Source organism: Oryx dammah, unplaced genomic scaffold, assembly GCF_014754425.2.
Source record: "Oryx dammah isolate SB20612 unplaced genomic scaffold, SCBI_Odam_1.1 HiC_scaffold_22, whole genome shotgun sequence".
In the NCBI taxonomy this organism is placed as follows: domain Eukaryota; kingdom Metazoa; phylum Chordata; class Mammalia; order Artiodactyla; family Bovidae; genus Oryx; species Oryx dammah.
In genome coordinates this window covers 15329935-15350183 of record NW_024070206.1, presented here as the reverse complement: position 1 = coordinate 15350183, position 20249 = coordinate 15329935, and the positions used below count along the sequence as shown (strand labels likewise).

At 38.2% G+C, this 20249-nt stretch overlaps 1 protein-coding gene across 8 annotated transcripts in view; it reads right to left on the bottom strand.

The window, feature by feature from the left end:
• Positions 1–6775: 6775 nt before the first annotated feature.
• Positions 6776–20249, bottom strand: part of PIAS2 (protein inhibitor of activated STAT 2) — a 99126-nt gene continuing 85652 nt past the window's right edge. For 4 of the 8 annotated variants that reach the window (XM_040264535.1, XM_040264537.1, XM_040264538.1 and 1 more), the window contains 2 exons: positions 16932–16969; positions 12885–14935 (listed from right to left, as the gene is read on the bottom strand). In XM_040264535.1, the coding sequence (XP_040120469.1) occupies positions 14753–14935; positions 16932–16969 (221 nt within the window). In that variant the 3' untranslated portion in view covers positions 12885–14752. Of the gene's footprint in view, positions 10473–12884; positions 14936–16931; positions 16970–19189; positions 19302–20249 lie in introns of those variants that run through there. The other 4 variants (XM_040264542.1, XM_040264536.1, XM_040264541.1 and 1 more) reach the window with 4 other exon arrangements.

The following is a 20249-nucleotide window of genomic DNA, read 5'->3' as shown; positions in this document are numbered from 1 at the left end:
GTTCCCCTTCATGTCACACTGCCCCTGGGCTCAGCTTGGATTTTGGCCCCAACTTTGCTTGTGTGGCACCCTCAGGGGTCTGTTCCCCACCTGGGTGAGAGGGAGCAAAAGCAATGGCCGATTGGGGCACACCTACTCACTCAGGCCAGAGCAGGGTAAGACGGCCACAGCTGGGGTGTGTGCTGAGAGCCTGGGGCATGCTCACTCTGATGCAAGTCCCTCCCAATGCCCATGGAGGCAGCTCGCCACGTGCATGCCACTCAACACTGGTGCCTCAATTCCTCAATTTCCCTCATTCACATCTCCTCCAATGTATCCACACAGCCAACAGTGGTCCTCTTCCCATATCCAATCTCTTAGTCCCATGCTTTAGCACTGAGCTCCTGCCAGCATTCAACCCTTCTTTGTATTTTTCATCTTATACTTCTGAGCTGCATTTTTATTGACTTCTTCTGACGTATCCTGAAATGTCTTGATATTTTAAGTGTGGTCCTTGAATCTGGAGAAGTCTTCTCACTTCTGAGCCTTTTAGGAATGCATAATTTCAAGAACCACTTTAAACATAAAGAATCAGAACTTGCTTTTTAATATCATCCCCAAGTGGTTTTTCCAGTAGTCATGAACGGATGTGAGAGCTGGACCATAAAAAAGACTTGAGTGCTGAAGAATTGATGCTTCCAAACTGGTGCTGGAGAAGACTCTTGAGAGTCCTTTAGACAGCAAAGAGATCAAACCAGTCAATCCTAAAGGAAATCAGTCCTGAATACTCACTGGAAGGACTAATGCTGAAGCTGAAATTCCAATACTTTGGCCAACTGATGCGAAGAGCCAATTCACTGGAAAAGATCCTGATGCTGTGAAAGACTGAAGGCAGGAGAACGGGGTGAAAGAGGATGAGATAGCTGGAGGGCATCACCGACTCAATGGACATGAGTTTCAACAAACTCCAGAAGCTAAGTGAAGGACAGGGAAGCCTGGCGGGCTGCAGCCCATGAGGGAGCTGGACACGACTGATCAGGTAAACCAAACTGAACCATATAATTTGCACGCACATTAAAGTCTGTAAAGCATTTATACCGTTCATTTACTTTCAGAGTGTGCCTAATCTGTACACAGCTTTCAATCATTTTTATCTCTACTGCCGGGGTCCAGCCCCAGTGGATCCAGGGAAATTTGAAGCGTGGACTGCGTTGGCGAGGAAAACTTATTTATTAATATAAGATTAGATTAGGAAGAAATAGTGTAGTAGGAAAATTATGTGGAGAAGAGAGGCTGATTAACCTGGTTTACGTGGAAAACCAATAAAGTTCCAGACAAGGAGCTTGCACCATCTACGTTAGGCCACCGGCGCCCATTTGAATATCGGAGAGTGCCCCGCCTTGGGCGGGCTCTCTTACAGATCTTAAAAGCCGGGACAAGTAAGTAGACATGGTGAGCCTCCACGTTCCAAGGGATCAGCCTGAAAAGGAGTAAAGAGGAAACACGGGGGGAACCAGTCCTTCCAATGACTGGCCCCGCCTCTATTGTCTAGAAAGGCCAGTTATACCTTTTTGATTGTACATAGAGATCAATGAGTAATACAAAATTACCTAGCATTAGCAGCCCAGACTCTGTGTATCTTTTTGTATACAAAAGGTCTCAGGTGATTTACATTATCTTCTGGCCAAGAGGCTTGCTAACACTTTTTGGCTCTCTTCCTTAATCAATGTTAATTTCGTTTCCCCTGAAGTGTTTTTCTTTAATCTGTATCTCCTTAAAGCACTAAAGTTACGTCTCTACAGAACAAAGGCGCAGTAGGTTATAACAAAGAAGGTACTTAACTCAAAGATCTAATGTTGCTACTTGTTTTTTCTATATACCAACTTTATCAACTGTGCCTCCCGCAGTCAGGAGGCCTCAATCACATTCGCAGCTGTACGAGTCCTGCAGGCAGGCTAAAAAGCCATCAGAGGGGTTTTTGGATTGAAACACCCTTTCAAATGCAGAAGACTAAAGCCTGGAGATGACTTTTTCCAGGCAGGCATATTCTTATTTTGGGGGGTACACGCTCAGGAAATACCAGGGGGAAAACCTGAGATCTGACTCGACCTTGCACATCAGATCTCTGCCGCATGACCTTGTCATGGGTGGGATTCCTCACGCTGGCTCCCGGCACTCTACAAGTTCTATGTGGTATCTTTTAGTATTTAATTGGATATGCTTTATAATTCCTTGCATGTGTTTTTCAGTCTTGTCTTTCACTTCATTGAACAAGCTAAGATGATCATTTTACAGTCTGTCCCGGATAATTTCATTATCTAAAGTCCCTGTTTCATTGTTTCTTCCTCCTGATCACGGTAAACTTTTTTTGTAGAAGTTTTTTTTTGTTTTACTTCAAGCAGCTCATTTTGTTTGGAATTTTCATCTGGGGTGAATGTATGTTCTTCCAGAGTGAATCTGTATTTACATCTCCCAGGTACCATGGGACACTACCATTACGGAGGGTCACTAGCTAAATTCTCAGGTTGAAGCTTTAGTCAAAATATCTAATACTATGCATTCAAGCTACAAGACTGTGTGAATGTGAAGCCTTGTGGTAATTTTCCTCCTTAGCTAAAAGCTCAGATTCCTTGTGATTCCCTCGTAGACTAGGATTACTTCTACTTCATCTTTATACTAAGGGTACAGCCCTTTGGGCTCTGGTTCTATGGGGAGAAAATCATATAGTAGATAACTTAGGACCTTTGAGATTTGCTTGCTATAATCATGCCCCAGAGCCTGTGAAGACCAAAGTCAGGTTGCTCTGATCAACAAATATCTGCTGAAGCCAACTGCAGCAGAGTTTTGTTTTACTCTCTAGATACCCCATTTTACTTCTTCCTTGAGAATTCCTTGATTTTATACTAGCTAATCAATGCATCAAAGCTTCTTTAAAAAAAATTTTTTTTTTTTTTTTTTTTAAATTTAAGACTCAGCTGTTCTAGTAGGAGCCTGGCTAGCTTCAAATAGGTGCCTGTTTGATCCTGGCCAGTTGGGCAAAATCTAGTGTTATCAGGCAACTTTTCAAACTGCTGGCTGACACAATTTAATGTGTTAGGAAACCAATGTAATGAATGGGTCACACTCAGAATTTTAAAATAATAGAAATAGATATTAGAATAGAAAAATAGCTATGGACTCTGGAAGAACTAGCCACTTCAACTTAATGTGTCAGGAAAGCAATGTAGAGGGTCACAATCAGTATTTTCAAAAATAAAGATATTATAAATAACTACCAAAATAGATACCTAAGTGAGCAGACCCATGAACATTCTGCAAGAACTAGATATGTCTCAATAAACACTACAGCCAACTGAGACAAACAGCACAGGAAAAACGGTAAAGAGCATGTGATGAATATATGAAATGGAAGGAACAGGCCATTTAATCTTTTGTAAAATGTTGTTCCATTTGATTTTCCAGCATATGAAGGTCAACTTCTATTAGGAGGGTTACTGCTATATTATCTGAGTTTTATATTAACACAGTTTGTAGTTTATCAAGCTAAATGCACAGACATATAATCTTCTGTTGGTAAACATGTCATTACTATGAGTTTCAATTATGGTAAGTTTGTTTTTCAGAAAGATTATCAACAATATTTTTAAGTGGAAAATAAGACAAAAGATATTACTGCATCATATTTCTTAACATTGCTAGCAATGTGAATGTATTTATGACAATGGCTTAAACAAAATTAGAGTGTTACACCTTATTTTTCCATCATGGACTTTTAATCACTACATTCCAGGAGAGAAATCTGAAAAATAAAAAGTTAGTGACTTCCCCTCCATGCAAGAAGAGATTGGATTTATCCTTCTGCCTGCAACAATCAAAATATTCTCAAAGTATATGGAACAACTGCTTCTTTGATGCTGGATATCAGGGACAGTGATTCTTGAGAGAGCGGAAACAAATGAGTTGAGCCCTACCACTGCCCCAGCTCATTACCTCACGAGTTTCCAAGCTGCAGCACAGTAGAGAACCCAGGCAAAGGCCAGTAGATCCTCTGAATTTAGAAAACGGAGCTGAGAACCCAGAGAGACCAGGGTGGTGAGAACTTGCAGGACAGAAAACAGAGACAAGGAGCTAAACAGAGAGGGATTCCTCTCAGAATCTATCAGAGTGGCTATCAATAAATGCATGTAAGTAAATTATATGAGGATGGGGGAAAAATACAAGGAATTAGAGGGAATAATGTCAAGCACATAGGACCAGAAATGGTGCCTATTCCAATAGCCACAGTGTAAAACCTCACAATTCAAGAGGTACTGCATATAATAACCAGGAGGGTCTTGACTCATTATTGTGGAATAGCTAGCCTTGGAGAGATCACTGTTCTGGAGGCTCCTAAAAAATCATAAAAGCAAGACATGAAAGAAGCAACTATTTCCAAGTAACATAACTGCATCCCAAAACAATGCTCAATTCATTCATACAAACACAAATATATTCAGCACAACATAAATTTTACAGTGCCTGGGATCTAAACAAAGATTACCAGGCATATAAGAAGCAGAAAAACACAATCCATGAGGAGACATATCAACCAACCAAAATCAAACCAGAATGGACCCAGACGTTAGAATTTGCCAATAAGGACAGTAAATCAGTTGTTGTAATTTTATTCCATATATTAAAAGACTCAATTAGCAACTTGGAATATACTATAAACCCTAAATGAATTTCTAGAAATGAAAAATATACTGAATGAAATTACCAGATAACTCATTAATCATCCTTTACTTAAATGTTAATGAAGTCATAGATGCTTTTTAAATATGTAAGAACCAACAATGATTCCTGAAATTTTGTTTTTAAAATATAGTGTGTATATTGAGACATAACTTAAAATATATTACTATGTTCACATTTGAAAGTTTTAGAATCACTGATGTAGGGACTTGTCAGTCACGGTAAAAACATTAAGATTTACCCAGAACGAGCCAAGGAAACATTAAGGATTTTGAGCAGAGCGGTTATATGATCTGAATCGTGTCTTAGGAAAATGAACTTGTGGGGCCTCCGTAAAGCCTGCCACTACAGGAGCAAGGGTTCAACCCCTGGTCTGAGCAGCTCTCACTAGCTGTGGAGCAACTTAGGCCCTGTGCCACAAGTACTGAGCCTGTGCTCGGGAGCCAGGGAACTGCAACTACGCTTCAGCTACTAAAGCCTGCATGCCCTACTGTCCGTGCTCCGCAGCAACAGAAGCCACTGCAACGAGAGGCCCACGCGTTGCTATCCAAGAGCAGCCTCTGCTCCCCGTGGAGCAACAGAGCCAAACCCAGCAGAGCCAAAAATAAATAAATTAACTTAAAAAAAAAAAAAACTTGTTACTGTGAGAGATAGGGATAGAGAGACAGGGATGAAAACAGTAAGATGCTTCCTACAGTTATGGTAGTTCAAGTGAGAGAGGACACATACTACCGTGACTGCCCATGTGGCCAAACTGTGTCATGAACTGCTGAGACAAAACAAGGTTTTCCTCAAGAATTAAAACGCTGGGCTTTTGTATCCCCAACACGTAAATGCTATCAGGAGACAGCTAATCAGCTCTGAAAACGTGGTTTACCCAAATCATTATATAAACCATCAAGAAACCAGTATCAGTTCATATTCCACACATTTTAAAAAATTACAGTTCTCTTTTCATTTTGTTGTTCAGTCACTCAGTCGTGTCCGATGCCTTGCGACCCCGTAACTGCAGCAAGCCAAGTTTCTCTGTCCTTCCCCATCTCCCAGAGCTGGCTCAAACTCCATGTCCGTCGAGTTGGTGATGCCATCCAACCATCTCACGCTGTTGTCCTGTCTCCTCCTGCCTTCAACCTTCCCCAGCGTCAGGGTTTATTCTAATGAATCGGCTCTTCGCATCAGGTGATCAAAGTATTGGAACCTCAGCTTCAACGTCAGTCCTTCCAATGAATATTTAGAATTGATTTCCTTTAGGATGGACTGGTTGGATCTCCTTGCAGTCCAAGGGACTCTCAAGAGTCTTCTCCACCACCACAGTACAAAGGCATCAATTCTGTGGCACTCAGCCTTCTTTATGGTCCAGCTCTCACATCCATACAGGACTACTGGAAAAACTGTAGCTCTGACTATACAGACCTCTGTCGGCAGTTATGTTTCTGCTTTTTAATACGTTGCCTGAGGTTACTGATATTTCTCCTGGCAATCTTGATTCCAGCCCGTGCTTCATCCAGCCTGGCATTTCCCATGATGTGCTCTACATATGTTAAATAAGCAGGGTGACAATATATAGCCTTGACGTAGTCCTTTCCCAATTTGGAGCCAGTCCATAGTTCCGTTGCTTCTTGACTTGCATACAGGTTTCACAGGAGGCAGGTAAGGTCTCTGGTATTCCTAGATACCAATACAATTGTACTGCAATACTCAAGAGTAGTATAGCTGACCCAGGTAACTTGGCCCCTAGGATACAGAGATTACAGGCAGAATTTCCCCAGCCTTAAGTATACAGTAGGCTGAGTCTACAATGGGTCCTAGGCCTTCAGGTTTAATGAAACACCTACTGGCACATTCTTGTCCCTACTGTGCATTTCCCTACCAATCTCCCATTCCTGGCCCTTGCCTCTGTAACAGTTTGAAGTCTATTAGGTTAGTAAGCGCGCTTCCTCCAAAATCCCCAGCTTCTTTCATCTGTCTGCCTTCTCGTTTCCTTCCCTTGTGAAAACCTGTTGCTCAGATGTCAAGTCATTTCTACAGTCAGCATAAGTCAAACACAAATGACGACCCACCATTTCTTCATTCACAAGCATTTATTGAGCACCTACTATGTGCCACACCATGTTTGGCTCTGGGATACAATTGAAATATCACCCCTGCCCTCATGGAGCTTACAATCTAGCAGAGGAAACAAATACAGTGAACTAATACATAAAACACAGATTGTGCTATCTGCCATATAGGATACAAACAGTGATGTGGTTAGGATATTTAGGAAACACTTTTTAGACAGAATAGTCAAGAAAGGCCTCTATGAGAAGATGGTTAAAAACTGAGTATGAAGCCTGACTCCCCGCTTATATGCTACAAGTCACTTACCCTCTCAGAATCTGTTTCCACATTTGTAGAATGGAAATAATCATATAAAACTCGACCAATGCTCCTTACTGTTAATCACCATGAAAAATCTTCAATAACTTCTTGCTATTGATAGTCTACATGATTTTTCATGATTGCTTACATACTTAATATTCCTTAGCAAACTTCTGGCTATTTTGGACATTTTCAGCCCTCTTGTAGCACCCTGACTCCACCTTTAACCACTGCACTATCATCTCCCTACTCATTGATCTATATGGCCTTAGTTAGTAGTTAGTATTAGCCGCTCAGTTGTGTCTGACTCTGTGACCCCATGAACTAGAGTCCATGCAATTCTCAAGGCCAGAATACTCGAGTGGGTAGCCACTCCCTTCTCCAGGGGATCTTCCCAACCCAGGGATCCAACCCAGGTCTGCCGCCTTGCAGGTGGATTCTTTACCAGCTGAGCCACCAGGGAAGCCCCATCTACTGGATGACAACTTTGGTGAAGGAAGTCTCTATTGTGTGTTCCAAGTGCCTGATACAGTGCCTGGCATATACAGCCTCTCAAATATTTAATGACATGAGACTTTTATAAACCAAAAGCGGCAGCCAAAAGCAGCAGCCAAAAGGTGGAAGACATAAAGGATAGAGGGGAAGTCTCATGGAGGGAGGTCCTGAGGACAACATAGGACATAGGCGTCGAAGGTTCACCGGGCTGGACTGGCCTTTGGCCCAACTTGTCCTCTGAGGCTGGAATAAAGGATGAAGGTGAGCACGGAGGGAAAGAAATCATGCTGAAGTCCTGAATCTTCTGATTGAATTTGGAAACAAGATCACCTGCTAAGAAAGGTGTGTTCTGAACAGCAGTGGTAAGCTGTCATCAAACACAAACACAAAAGACAAGTAAGCGTTAGTGAGGATGTGGAGAAAAGGAAATCCTTGTGCACTGCTGGCAGGAGTAAACTGGTGCAGCTAGAATGGAAAGCAGTATGTGGGATTCTCAAAAAATTAAGAAGCAACTACCATAGGATCTGGCAATTCCACTTCCGGGTATTTACATGATGTCAAGTGACTTCAAAGAGATATGTGCACATCAATACTCACGGCAACATTATTTTACAATAGCCAATGTATATGGAAGCACCTTAAGTGCCCATACATGAATGGGTAAAGAGTGCATACATGCACAACACAGCCATTAACAACAAAGAAATCTTGCCATTTCCAACAACATGCATGGATCTAGAGGGTTATTATGCTAGGTGAAATAAATCAGAAAAAGACAAATACCATATGATCTTGCTCCTTCGTGGAATCTAATCAAATGAAATGAAAAGACTCATACAGAGAATAAATGAGTGGTTGCCAGAAGGGAGGGGCTGGAGAGGGGAAGAAATGGGTAAAGGGAATTAAGAGATAAAAAACCTCCAGTTATAAAATAAGCCACAGGAATGAAAACATACAGCATAATACATTATTATAACTTCTTATGGAGACAAATGGTTACTAGATTTATCATGGCAAGAATACATGCAATCAAGTCATGTAGTACATCTAAAATTAACAATTTTGTATATCAACTATACTTCAATTAAAAAAGAAAAAAGGAATGGCAATATTTGCATTAATTGATGAGAATGGGGAAAGAACCATGCAGTGTCAAGTCAAAGGACTGGCAGGTGATTGAGAAAGGGGTCTGAGGACATGCTAAATGATGTGATATTGAAGTTGGGTAGGAAGTACAAAGAAAATAGAGAAGGTTAAATAGGGAGTTTCAGTGGAAGAAAATGTTGGAGGCAAGATAACCAAAAATCTCACCAGCCAGTGTTGGATGAGTCATCTGTCAGAACACGAAGTCACTGAGAACACGACAGAATCAGAGATGGCCAAGTACACTGTCAGGAAGTGAGGCCTTCAGCAAACCAATAGGAGTGATCGATGGTTAAGAGCAGAGGTAACTGACAGTATAACTTCCTGACATAGGCAACACAAGGGCAGATTTTTGTCAGAAGCCTTGAGAAATTATTTAGAAATTACAAGACAGAGGAAGGGCAGCTGCCACCAGCTCCTGTGATAGTGGAATGTGGACACAGCCCACACTGGGGAGAGCTGTAGGCTATGGCAGGCCTTTAGAAGACAGCCAAATTTGTTATGACAAAGCAGCTAAGTGCAAATTCAAAAAAAACCCATTAACTTGCAGCCAAGCATGGTTAAAGGAGGAGAGAGGGTGGACAGAGGGCTTCCCCATGGCTCAGCAGGCACAGAATCCACCTGTGATGCCGGTGACACAGGCTACAGTCCAAAGGGTCGCAAAGAGTCGGTCACGACTGAGCGACTGGCCATGCACAAGCGCAAGGGTGGGCAGGCAACTGGGAGAGACTAGAACACATACAGAAGGGAGACAAGTGATGGTAAGAACGGAGGCAAGGGAGTCTGCACTTCTTAAAGACTGCAGAACAAAAATACGCTTCTTGAAAACTTTCTGAAATCTCATCTTAACCATCAAACTCACCATTGTCTCCCCTTAATGACTGCTGTCCATTCTACCTTGAGAAATGGACTCAGCTCTTACTCCTACATCCACTTAATCTTGAGTCTTCCTTTGAAATGGCTCCATCATCCACTCCTTCCTTATTCCTGTAGCCATCACCTGAAATCAGTTCTCACAATTTTATGTCTAGGTTACCACACCAGCCTCCCAAATAGCCAGCTAATTAGTGTCACTTCAGTTTAGTCAGAAGGCTTTTGAATTAACAGGTCTGTTTCAGACACCCAAGTCCCACTGCAAAATTTATCTGTTTCATTTGCAACATAAAGACAACACTACTTTCCTTTGAAAGACTGAGGTAACGAATGTGATAGGTTGTAGGTTTCTTAGCACATCTCTTAGTAGGTAAGAATTCCTGATTTTTGAAAACTTGTTGTAAGCCCTTTGAAGAATGGGACCAGATCTGTTTTACCAGTCTAGTCCACATACACTTTCAAAACACACTGAAATCTTGTTGAATGGTTTGATGAAGGCCAAAATACAAGGGATATTTTATAACACAACACTCTCCTCTTGTGTTTTACAACAAAAACACTTTTACAAGTGTTGAGCTTGTAAAGACTTGAGCTTTGAAAACATAAAAGCAGCTTTAAAATCCATTCAAAAAGAAACAGTTCAGGAAACAACGTGGTATGCCAATCAAGAAAGTAATACCTTGAGCAAAAGACTTTTTCCTTTCCCAAAGCTACCTTGAAAACATCAAGATGGGGTGGGAAACACACACGAAAAAAGATGAAAAAGCAAAGCTTAGCTCTGCTTTTGTTGTTGCTTTAGCCTTACCACTTTTCCAGTTTGAGTTGGACTGCCTTTGGCTCAGATGATCCTACTGGCTTTGGGGAACTCAGAAAGGCCAAAATGGAGCCTAAGGGAAGAGGAAAAAAAGAGAGAGCTGGCTACTAAGGGCTGGCCCCACGCAAAGATGGTTTCAGAAAGTCAAGACTTTCTAATTAAAAATGGAAAACACAGTGTAACACGTTTATGAATGTGTTATTATGAAGTAGCACATTACTTCATAATCCAAGTAAAAATGTGTGAAAAATCATTTGGATATCCTTATAAGCAGGTGTTTCTGGAACTTATCAGAGAGATATATTTGAAACTGAGGCATCCCAGGAAAATTTCTGCCAATTATCTATCTCCAAATCAGTTACCCCAGCTCACCAAGGTCAGAGGTGGAAGGTCTTAATGCAGATGCCTGCATACAGTTAATGGTACATATTCTTGGAAAATATGGTTAGTTCTTCTTACACCACATGGTTAGCAAAACCACTTGGAAAAGTGCTGTGCATCAAAACCTACAGAAGTATTTACATTCTTGACTCAGAAGTTCACCTCTAGGAATTTATCCTAAGGAAATAATTTATGCACAAAGACATGCACTGAAACATAGCGTCATGAGATATAACCTAAAATGTCCAACAGGGAAAGGCAGCAGAAAGCATGGCACATCCATACAATGTAGTGTTTAGTAACTTGGAATAATGCCTCCTGTAGACTGAGAAAAAAGAATCAAGACACAAATTACTGAGAATGAATAAAACTATGTAAAATCACAAACGTGGCAAAGAGAACAGCAAGAAACATTCAAAAATATTTAAGTGCCCTTTCTACCTTTTCTGTATTGTCTGGACTTCCCACAATAAGCATGTATTACCAACAGAAAAAAAAAATAATTATAAACACAAATAATAAACAGAAAAAAATATTGAATCAGGCAAGCATTAAAGCAGAATGTATGGGCATTTTTATACAGATTTATTGGTTTCTGCTAGGAACTGGAGTGAGGTTCCTAACAAAAAAGTAGGGACTTACAAACCAGTCATTCTTTAAAAAGGAGAGAAATTATTTAATTTCTTTTCTGTAAGTTCCACCATATCCATGTAGAAATGTAGCAGAGAAGGTGGTGAGTCAGGTTCTGTCATGAATTACCAAGCTAAATGACAACTCCATGCTCCCACAACACACAGACCTAGACCCAGGGTCACAAAATACAATATCAGACCCCAAGTTTTAAATGGCGTGCTGCTCTATGTTTCCCATGATGAAAAAGATTAGGAAAATGAAGTGTTTACTTGGGGCGGGGGGAGACTTTTTTCACACCCACTGGGGGCTAGAGAGAAATCAAAGACAGAGTTGAGAACTAATACTTTATAAAATTCAACTTTACTTAAAAACAGAAAAGGTAACTAATACTTTTTTGGCAGAAGTAAAGCAGACACCTTGGTTACTAGATGACAGATGTTCAGGACTGCTCTGAAGGAAGAATGGCTGAAAGGTCTGAATCCTAAATCACAGCAGTCTGTTGAATATCTTTCCTCTACAATCCAACCTTTCTTCAAATCCTTTTAAAATTCTACCCTAGGGAAATTTGCCTTATACCCAGAGTTATAGATCTCCTTATGTATACTCACAATCATTCACTTAATCATGGTATTTCCATTCTAGCTTTCTGGACTCTACGGTTTCGTTTGGCCTTTATAATCAGCCCACAACAGATGCTGAAAGAATTTATACCTTCTGGGCAGAAATGGAAACAAAGTCCTAAAACAGCTTACCTAAGAATCAAAAAGTTAGTCGACGTAAGCAGACCCTAGGCATGAAGCTACATTCAGTACCAATTATATTGTCATGAGTTACCAGAGCAAGGAAACTCTTCTAACATTTCTGTGTGAACAAAGATAAAAACACAGGCTGGCTAAGTGTTTGTAAGAGGCTGGTAACTGCAGTTCCTTTTCTTAAACATCATCAGATGGCAGATGGTTGGCTGCCACCTAAGTAACAGGTAGAGATAACCTCCTCTGAAACGGAATTGTACTTGGTTGAACAGGTATCTTGGCTAGTAAAAGATACTATACTACAAAGGCAGGGTCCCAGTAAAAGTTATTTGGTGGCCATACTAAAAAAAGGACAATGGCTTAGTAAGCATGCTGTTGTCATAGAGCCAAAAGCATAAAAAAAGGTACTCACCTTCAAAGATACATGCATAAAAGTCTCAATTTAAGATTATAAACTTAAAAATATATTTTAAAAAATGTTAGTCACCTATATGAGATAAATTGAAAATTTATGTAATTTAGTGTAAAGCACCAAAAATGAATACAACTGTTCACATAAAATAGTGAAAAGAAAACAAAGTACAACTATAAAAGCACAGCTGTTATCAGTTACAAGAATCAAGTAAATGAATTAATTTCTATTATTTTTTTCATTTACCTTATAAAACTCTGTTGGTTAAGTTGGGGGGGGTCTCTGAGAAATCTAATGGGTAACAAAATGATAACAAATATACAGCATTTCTTTATTAACAAATTGTATCACACAAATCAGGTTACTTTTTCTGTCTGATTACAGTTAACAGAACTTGCATCCACGTTTAGAGCAGCGATATAAAAGTTTACCAGAAGAAATTCTGTGTATGGACCAAAGGACTGCAACATGTCCTAAGAATTTAAAACTGGCAACTATGATGTAACAACTGCAAGAAGATTCAGGTTTGTTTTCCATGTTTTTAACTCTCCAAAAGGGGTAATACATTATGGGGATAATACAGCCAAAGAAGGGATGATGTAGAAAATCACAGGAAATTAAACGAGTACAGAAACAGCACAAAGGTCATGAGAACTTGAGAAGGTGTAAAAAAACCAAGCAGTGACAAGGCAGCTGCCTGGAGCTGCACCTGCCCTGACTGGTCCCTACCCTACATCAAACTGGTGCGCTCTTCATCTGGGCATTTCAGCCTGAGAAATCAGCCAGACTAATGATTTTTAAACAAAGGTTTACTTAGATATAGCTTAGGGAGAGAAAGCTAAACATTAGCAAAGTATTAACTCCTTGAGAAATCAAAATTGTGCAGCCAAATGAAAGCAAAGTATAAAATCTGGATAAAAATGTTTTTCTAAGGGTAAAATTCAGCTTCCTGAGAGATTTTAAATCAAACACATAGTAAGAGGGTGGTTTTCAAAGTGGGTTTAAGGCCAATCCTCTCTTCAAACTTTTCTTATACTCAAACACTTCTAATTCTGTTTTTATCTTCTGTGGTTTCAGGAAACATTTTTTTTTTTTTTTTAAAGGAAATCTGATGCCACCTCCATCCCTTTGCCATTGTTCTTTAAATTTAAAAATCACTGCTATGAGAAAAATGACATCTATGACATACTTTGTCAGTATCACTCATAGCAGATTTGAACATTATCCTATAAAATAAGTAAAAGAAATTCTTACGAAGAAATTAAACTTTGCTATTCCCACTGCCCCTAAATCTGTTCTTCCACTGCCTCCATGCTCTCACTATTTCTGGACAGTGTGAACAAAATCTTAACATTCCAGCCACACCTCAATCCAGAAACATTTCAGTCAACGGTCACAGAGAACTTTGTTGAGAAGGTAAGCCCCTAATTTACAGACATCTCTAGAATAAGAAAGTTCAATTACCCAAAAACAGCACACATTACATCAGGGCAGACTCTGTATAGTGTTCTTCAACATACTCACTAATAAGGAGCAGCCAAATTCCAGAACTCCACTCTGCACTCTCAAGCACAGAACACCAGAGTGGCAACAACAGCCAGGGGAAACATACAGGCCATGTTTCTTGGATGGAAATGAAGAACAGTGGAACCCAAGCTTTGGCCACTTATCTAGACTTCATTATTTCAACAAAACAGAACAAATCCATGGAAAGGACTCATTTGGCAAATGTAACTTCTTTCCATATATTTTTCCTTCACATGAGGTTAAACAAAAAGTTGTCATTTTAGAATCACTGATTACATCTTTTTTTTAATTAGAAAAAAGTATACTTGAATATTTACATAATTTTATTGCTGTGTATTACAACAAAAAAAATTTAACTGATTTGTAGAATCTATCCAGTAACATGAAATTGAAATCCATCTCTCAGGAGGATGTCGTTACAGCTGAATGGATCTGATGCTCCAGAGTACACCGAGTAAGAAAAAGCCGTGCATGTCATGTGGTTCTTGTTGCAGTCACCTGTGTTCATCTCTCAGAAGGCAAATGAATCCATCTGACATTTCAATAAATACCAAAGTAATCATTAGCAAAAAAAATAGCTTCCACGGACCAGAGATCCAAGAAAGAGCAGTTCTGATGAATGATTCCTAGAATCGAGCGAGTCCTCCTTTAGTCCAGTGAGATGATGTCAGGAATGTTCCTTCCACTGCTGGTTATGACCCCTGTCTCACTCCTGCTGCTGGATGAACTAACATGAGTACTGCTTTCATGGGGGCTGGTGGTGGTGACAGACGCACTGCTGGCTGTTAAGGGTGAGGTGAGACTATCCAAAAACATAGGAGGACAGTACTGCTTGAAACAAACAATGATGCGCATGAGGACGAGGCTTCATTGATTGTAAACAAAGAGACTACACACTGTTAGATATGCACAAGTGACAGCCACATTTGCAAATCTCGGTGGGATTTTAAAATTTCTCAAAACTTCACATCTTTGGATAGAAGGTGGCACAAATTTAACATTTTACATTATTTGATGAGTGCAGCATATTCTTGACTGTCTCAAAACAGAATCTGTTGACCAAATATGTAGGTAGTAGTATAAAACGGTCAGTAATAACTATAGTTGTTTAATACTGATACTAGCCCCACAATTATGACTCATACTTAGTCTTGAATTTGCTCACTAAATGTATTTATACCAAATTTAAAGCACACTGTAAAAGGCTAATAAACTTATCTTTAATGGCTTTAAGCAAAAGTGCTAACAAAAAATTCAGTAATTCTTTCAAAAGTTATTATTAATTAGACCCTTAAGGAACAATGTTAAGACTGATCAGCGGAAAAACATCTGATTCCTATCTACATACATGTAACAGCTACTTGTGTGATTAGAAGACAGCATACACTCTAATATAGAGACTACATGGTAGCTAACTACCCCAGGATGCTCAGAATGAGATCTCCTGTATTTTGGAATAAAAAACAAACAAAATTTTGGAATAAATCTTGAAGGAAATCTAATTGCCTCTGAGATGCCTGCTTGACAGCCCCCTCCAAGTGTTTATAAATGTTGGTTTAAATCTTAGTTGCTGATCCCCAAACAAATTTCAACCTGGGTTTAAGTACTCTGATACTGACCAGGAGGAAGAGAGACAAGAGCTAAAAGCTTTATTTTATATCACCATAGACTGTTTTATGTGAGGAACAACTGCACTAACTTTAGTATGATAAGCGAGGTCCAGCACACACTGCAAGAGGAGAGGTCCTAAGCTGGTGTTTAGACTGACTACAGGAAAGATCAGTAAGGATGGCTCATCATTATTATCAATTCAAAGTATTTTTTATCAACAAGTTAGCCTGACACCAATCATCTGAATGGCCCTGTAAAATCAAAATCGTCGGGGTTCCAAGACGATTTTTTTAAAGAGGATGGTTCACATAAAAATCAGTAATACTTTAATCCTGAAGAATCGATCTCCTAGAAAAACACATAGATATCTTGCTATAGAATCTACTGATGTAACAAAGCCAATTTAGGGTGAAAAGAAACTTCTCTTTCTGTGCTTGTCACCTTGGGCCTAAACTTCCAGTACTGTTTGTGTGATCAAACAGAGTATTAAACCAGGAAGCTGATACACAATCTGTGGTTAGCTGATTCTGAGCAGCATACAAAAGCAGTGGACCCATGGTTCTTCCTCTATCTACTCTCAACACCTCTCTAAGTCTCTTTCTTTGTCTGCTTTCCCCGTCAGCTTTCCTTGTGCCTCCTCCTCCTCTGCTACCAGCCTATCAGTGGAGTCTGTGCTCACTGCAAGGTCTTCATGGTGGGACACTGGAATACTAGTTTCTTATCTCCGACAGAGAAAACACGAATGGTTGATTTATAGCAATTTTAGGTGAGGGCTTCTTCAAAGTCTGAATTTGACTGCCTTTAAAAACTAGGAAGAATCAAGCTAATGATTCAATCTGTTTAATCAACTTCAGCCATCTTCTATGTACAGAACAAGTGTTTTACAAATTATCTGTATAAAGTTTCAACATTTCCAGTCATCCAGCACTGCTTCCCCTCATTTTAACCACTCAAATGCTTGTTAAGAAATGCCAAATGATTATATTAAACTAAACAAAAAATAATTTTAAATGCTAGTAGTAAAGGTCAAGATACCATAAACTGAAAAACGTCATGCCTCCAAGTAAAACTGTGAAATATTTATAGAAGTACTTTCCTTCCATCAATTTAAGTAACTGAGAGTTGACTGTCCTGATTTTATGCAACTGGTCATTTTTAGTTAGTGACACAACCAACAATCCAATACAAATTAGTTGCTTAAATTCAGGATACATACCTGGGGATCAACTGGAATAAGGGAAAGAAAATCCAAACCTAAAACAAAAATGTTCTGTTAATAGTTGTCTCATATTTTGGAGACAAGAATTATTTCCCCAAATCATTTTTTATTTAAGTAATAGAGAACATTTGGGTTAAGTCCTTACCATTCTGCTGTAAGGAAGGTCTATACCACAATCAGGATATTTCAGGATATTTATGTGCATAAAACCCAAAAATGTACATATGTCTTGACAAACAACTGGAAAAACCGTCCCCAGAGGTTTAAAAGGGGTAGAGGAGTCCAAAATTTAACTAGAACTTTCAAAGCAAATTTTCGCTTAGCAGAATGAGAAGCAATGAAATGAAGAGATGATTATCTGGACTGAGACGTTAAAAAAACATGCTTAGTCTCTTAAGACACTTCACATTTATTTTTTTAGAAATACACATTAAGCTTCATCTAAAATATCACTTCTTAAACAAATAAATGTCTGTTTCACGGACAGCTCTCTGTCCCCCGGTTCCCACAACAAAAGGAGTAGTACACAGTTCAACACGCTGCATAAAGCAAGCACTTCGTAACTGCTGCTTACTAACAAGCTAAATCTTGCCAAGGTGTACTAGGTTATAAGCTAATGCAGTTTTCTAAAGATTTGGGATCCTCCAATTATACTTCAGAAATAGAAAAGTGACAAGAGGTGGCCCAGTAATACTGTTTTGAAATATTAAAGTTGTAACAATAAATAATAAAATCTTCATGTCTGAAAAGTCTAGCAATAAACTTCAAGGTCAGTTCCCCTAGACCTCTGTTTGACTAAATTCTAAAACATTAAAAAAAAATCATATATTAGGTATATGATTACTAAGGCCAATTTTTATTTATTCTATGAATTTTTATATCCTGGTATTCAACGTCACCTCAAGTACAATCATTGTAATAGAGTGTACTATGATACTGGACTGTTAGTCTAAATAGAGAATATTAGTGGGAAATTATATTTAACCTGTCTGAATATAACTGATAAATCAAATGTTTAAGTAAGTTTATTCCCTTATAATCTCTAAATAAGGGTATAATGATAATACTTATTGAATAATACAAGCTGTAGCACCAATCATTTGAAAGAAGTCATTCAATTTCTAAAAGATTTTTGAAAACTGCTGACATGACTTGTCATTTCTTATGCCTATCACTAGCTATAAGATACAAGATTTGAGCCAACACTGGACAAAGGGAATCATAACCAGTTTTTCCAAAGAGTTCCCCATTAAAGTGATACTAAGGAGGTGATGTACTTCAGTAAGCTAGTTTCTGTTCACAGTAATAATAGCGCTGAGTAAATCCTCTCTCTGCGGCAGCTGAACAGTAATTCAACATCTGTCTAGCCCTTATAATAATCATCTGCAAGTTTTATATATTCACCATTTCTATTACTGGATGATTGTTTCATGTGTGCTGACAGTCTATTGATAAAATACTTTAAGAGATTTAACTGATCTGTATCTTTTGACACCTCATCCAGGGATAATTGAATATGATTACTTAACATAATAAAAATATCTAGAAATTTTTCTGAAATTTTGGTTGAAACCCACTGTTATCTCCCTAGCTGTATTACACAGATGCTGTCTACACAAAATTCAATAATATTTCAATGTAAATATTTCTCACTGAAACCATTTTCTCTCCAACAGTAACACTGAAGCTTGCACAGTATTTCAGATGTTATTCCTTCTATTAAAAAACTATTATCAACAATGTCTTATAATTCTACTTTGTAAGTATAGACTATGAAAACTCTTACATGAAACAGATGAAGAAGCTTCATGAATAGTGATTAAAACATTATTGCCTTAATATTTTATAAAAGTTCAGTAAAATGCTATTCTTATTTCACCATAAGTTTGAACTGCAATGGTATGTTGTGTTTTCACTCTTAAGTATTTCATAATTATCTTTAACTAAAAAAGCAGGTAGTTTTAAAAATTATGATGGTACATTCTAAATGCTTTTCTCAATACTGATAAATCTGTAGTTTTTAGATTTTAAATGCTGCTTCATGTGAAACTGACTCTGTATGTCTTATTAATAACAACACATTTTACTTACTTGAGCCATGAAGTTTAACAAAACATAACTGCTACATGATTAAATATGTAAATGTTTAGCACTTTCAAATTTTAATGATACAACTTTTGAGCACCATTCGCACCTGACAATATGGCACTAGCAATAATAAGGCAGTCATATTTTTTCGTGAAAAAATCAAGCTGTTTTCCATTCCACAAATACAAATTATGTTTTATTTTTGCATTCACTGTTGCACAGTATCAGAAGATGCTCCAAGCTGCAGTTCATTATTAATATCATTTCTTCTTTGTTCTCCTGCAGATTCAGAAGATTCATGTTTATGATGTTTAAAAGGAATGTTAAGAAATGTATTAAGAGTTTGTCATCTCTCAATTCTTGGTATTCTATTTAATATTTTATTATAAATTATTAAATTTATAAATATCAAAACTCTGTACAGTATGACTAATTACATAAAAATTATGTACAAAAAAATCCCTAAAGTAATTACTAATTACAAAAGAGCATATTAACAGTAAAACCCAAATAAAAACTAAACTATTTAGATCAAGTAACTACTACATAATTCATAAATGACGGTAAACTGGTAACTCTTCTAAAGTACAATAGATCCTATTCTATTCCATTTATCAATAAGAAAGTCTTTTAACAGTTTAATAAGCAGTATCACTATACTAGCTTATAATGGCTAAATACCAGTCCTGGATAATAGTCTTAGTTCTTACCAGCTTGAAATGTATTTTATGAAATATACAACATATTTTATCACATTTTTCTCAAATCTGTACATTTTATAAAGTAAATAGTCTGACTTTATGCCCAAATTTTGAAATATAAATTCTCTGAAATTAAAAATTCATCCAAACTCACACAATTCAAAAACTAACAGAGTAAGTGACTTGTACATTGTATATCTATTCTATTGCTAAATGGCCAGAGTCACTTAGTAAACAGAGAATGTTCATTATCTTTTTTCTCAGGATTAATTTTTAATTCAAGAGCTTTAGGAAATGACTTCTTCTGGAATGCTTATTTGTAACACATACTAAGATGACATGTGGAAACCTTTCAACTTGATTTAAAACTCGCCACAGTTAAAACAAAACATGGCAGTTAGGAATTAAGACTCTGACCTTCCCTCTTTCTTATGGACCATGAAACTTCACCTGTAACTCAAAATCAAGCTTTGTATCAGCAATGACTCTGTAACTGGTGCTGGCTGGGTTTACAAACAGTTTTTTT